We start from the raw sequence: 4,070 nt of genomic DNA, 5'->3' as shown, positions 1-4,070 counted from the left end.
TTATTTTTATTATATTATTCTTCCAGCCATGACTGGCTAATAATACAGAAGTTACAATAACATGCCATTCGTGATACCGTATCCAATAATATAAAACTGACCTTTAGTCTTTACAAAATGATCGGTTTTGGTTGTGTTTTAGTGACTAGTATTTTATAAAATACAGTTACATTTCAGTTATTATACATTATATATGTATATGCATTAACAATATTTACAAATAAGTTCTTAAACTTATTTTTCTTAAAACATAGAACAGTAAATAATGAAGTAAAGCAAACAATAATCTCTTCTAGTTATGACCTTTGTACTCTTAGGTTGCTAAGCCTTATGAAATTTCCCACATGGAGGACGTGAAAAGAAAATTTTGTTTAGGTTTTATATATACATTTTAAATAACCAAAAAGATAAAAAACAAACTACTGTATCGATACCATAGAATACCACTATAATTTATCAAGTGTAGTAACTAAGCTGTATTTGGGTCTAAAAAAATATGAAACTTTGAACTCATTAAAGACTTACCTTATAATTTGAAATCTTGTGTGAAAAGAATGAGATTAACACGATAACATGTAAAAATGGCTGAGAAAACCACTAGGGGGACATTCTGAGCTTGTGATTGATTATTCTTGTCGTATATAGAAGTAAGTTTATATACGGGACCATTTCCAAAAATAGAAAGATATGGGCGGGAGGCCACTGTGTTTGATTCAGTACATGAGCAATATCTTAGCAAATAGAAAAGATAAGAGGTTCTTATTTTATACTTAGTTTGTCAATATTGGTAGTTTGAGTTCCTAATTAGTAATAAACTATAGACTTTGTACTTTGACATCACAAACAGCTAATTTGAACCAGTGCTGCGTTCAACATACCACGTGACACAGAAATTGATGTTTAGCTGTGTTTTTTAATATTTACTTTTAAATTATGAAATTAATGAATGTATAATACTAAAATTTGAATTATAATCTACAGTTTGATACCAAACTTATTGACATACCTTCATAAAATAGTTGTTCAATAAAATTTTGAATGCAAGTCAACAAACGGAATCATATGGTTTTTGGCACGTGACCTATCGCCATAGAGTTAAGTGAGCTGCATCTATACCTCGTGATTTGAACTTGTGTCTGGGTATTTTTAGTCAGATATGATTCAAAGGTCAATAAATCAAAGATTAATAAATATAAATAGATGTGTACTGTTACAAGATTTAAACTATTTAGAATAAACATTTGTGATTTCCTGTTACAATTTGCTGTTATTCTAGAACAGAAGAAAGGTAACTTAATTTATTTCCTCATTTTTTGATGGTTAAGAAGTTGGTCAAATGGACAAACACCATATACAGTTAATATTGATAAAATAACAGATTAAATATAAAGTTTTATCCAAAAAATGTTTGATGATTGTCTGGAAGAATGTAGAGATTACGCAATTGAAACTTGACAAATTTCAGATAAAGAAATGTATTTTTAATCTTAAAATCAAAATTACTTTGCACTTTGGATAGTCAACATTCTGAAAGGAAAAAATTCAAGATTAAATCTGAATATTTAATTTAAAAACAGGATATTTTGTGTATGAAACCTTGTAATGCTTACTGGTAATCTGCAAACTTTTGTAAAGATTTGAACATGTTATTAAAAATTATAGTACAATTATTCTCATGGATACTTTCGTGGTTATGAGCTGGGTTATAGCCTGAAATGTTTGGATGGTTTCTGCCCAAATAAAATCAATGAGCTAGAAAACCCCAACACTGTTTACCTTAACCTGTTACCATTTTCCAAGCATCATTAATTGACAAAATATGTAAGCTATTTAAATATAAAGATACCCTTCATATGTTTACATCACCAGAAGAAAAGTATGTGAAATGATGTCATAAAGAGATTGCATTAAACGTCATCAAGCTTTGATAATTTACTATACAATATTACAAAAATAGTTCACATAAGCATAATTTAATATATATGTACTGCAAAAAATAATATTACAAGAATTACTTTTCAATTCATGTTAAATTGTGTGAGATAAGTAATCCAACTTTTTGAGATATGAGATTTCAGTGTAATTTGTATGCAGTAGAAGAATATATAAAATCATGTATTTCCCATAGCTGAGGATCCTGATTCCATTCACTTGATTTTTTTAATATTTTTATCAAGTTCAAAATGATGGCTTATTTTGTATATCAGTTAAGATGAACTACCAATAAAAGTGCCAATTGAAAATTGATATAATTTGTGGCACAAGTTGCAGCAAGAAGTAAAACTAAGATTAGTACTTAGTTATAGTTTGTTTTTAGTTTTAACATTATGCAAAAAGTTCTAAAGTGGTGAAAATAATGTGTAGTTTTTAGTGGTGAAGTTTTAAGGTTTCATATCAAGTTCACACAAAATCTTGAGTAGCTGTTTGCATGTATATATGTTACTTTTGTAGCTTAAAGAATATCTTTAATACAGGTCTTATTCAGGGCTAGAATGTTACCCAGAATCTGGAATAGCATTAGTAATTTAAATAACTTTAAATATTGATATTGTACATCTATTATGTTAAAATTTTTTTCTAGCTTAGTAACATTACAAAGTAATGTTAATAATTTTTTTTTCTTACAGATCTGACAAAGTTTTTTGACAATGTTAAGGATCAGATTCAACAAGAAGTCACTCAGAAACTAACAGCAGCAGATAATGTTGTAAAGGATAACATAGGAAAGATGATGAAGAATAAAGTGAGTCTAACTGATAGTATAACATGGATATTTGGAAAATGAAATAAAAAAATATTTTTTGGGATGAAAAAAGTATATTTATTACACAAAGACTTAGCAGGTATATTATATGATTAAAATGTAGAAAAGAATCTAACAAAAAATAGTGTTACATTGTCTGGTTTTTATGTATGTGTGGGCTGGATTCCTTACAGTAGGTGTCTGTGATTTGTTGGTGATAAATTTCAACAATAAACAAACAGCACACAGTCCATTTGTTTTAAAATAATAAATTAAAAACAAGTCAAATGTATATACAAATGTTTGTTACACAGTTAATTACCACAGTTGTATTCAGAGCTTTATATAATCATCTATTTTCTTCAAAGTCCACACAGATTGGTTTAGTTACTCTAGAACACAATTATAGACAAATTATTGTTCTCTACTCTGTTATTGCAATACAATCCATGATAATTTCACTTATGTTACACCATTGGTTATCACAGTTGTATCCAGAGCTTTAGGTAATTGTCTCTTTTTTTTTGTCAATCATCCACACAGGTTTGTTTGATTACTTTAGAACACAATGACAAGACAAATTATTCTTCTCTACTCTGTTGTTACAATACAGTCTGATAATTTCACTTAAAAAATAGTGCTACTATATGCTCTTTATGGCCAAACTTACAAACACACAGTCTATATCTATTTGACTATATCTCTCACCAACTTTGTCTAACTTGAATTACATTTTGAATGCATATTAATAAATATATTTGTAGTTTACATTTTGAGTGATCTTGTAGTCAGCTTGTGTAATTGTATTTTAAATGTTAATCTGTTTGGTAAGAAAAAACATTGGGATCAGATAGATCTTTTTTTTTCAAGCTATGTATTGTAGATTTTACTGTGTTTATTATATATTTAAAAAATCAAAATATACCTAAATTACCCTTTTTTGTCTTTCTAGAAGACTTCAAATGGTAACATAAAACTACATTTGTTTATCCTAAGTAGCTCTAACTTTGTAACAGTACACATCTATTTATAATTAAATTTTATTGTTTCATTGCCATTTTGAACCATGTCTAACTACTATTTGCGCCATTATAAGTTGTAAATCACTCGGGGAATGTGCAGCTCACATTACGCTATCGATTAAATTACATTACCCATGAGCTGCTCACGTGCGTGCCTCATGAACCATTTTAAGTATATTATTATTATTATTACTTATTTTACCTAATCTAGTCTTAAATAACATTAAAATATCCATAATTTTAGATTTTGGTTATTTTTATAATAATAAATAAAGAATAAGTATGAAAAACAAGAAATAAAGTAC

General features: G+C 27.8%; 1 protein-coding gene across 1 annotated transcript in view; it reads left to right on the top strand.

The window, feature by feature from the left end:
- LOC106459210 (enhancer of mRNA-decapping protein 4-like) overlaps positions 1-4,070 on the top strand; it is a 161,540-nt gene that overhangs the window by 132,807 nt on the left and 24,663 nt on the right. The window contains exon 22 of the mRNA XM_022385655.1: positions 2,628-2,743. Coding sequence (XP_022241363.1) covers positions 2,628-2,743 — 116 coding nt within the window. The remainder of the gene's footprint in view (positions 1-2,627; positions 2,744-4,070) is intronic.

Source organism: Limulus polyphemus, unplaced genomic scaffold (assembly GCF_000517525.1).
Source record: "Limulus polyphemus unplaced genomic scaffold, Limulus_polyphemus-2.1.2 Scaffold576, whole genome shotgun sequence".
Classification (NCBI taxonomy): domain Eukaryota; kingdom Metazoa; phylum Arthropoda; class Merostomata; order Xiphosura; family Limulidae; genus Limulus; species Limulus polyphemus.
Note: the sequence above shows the minus strand (reverse complement) of the source record. Positions and strands in the feature narration are given on the sequence as shown.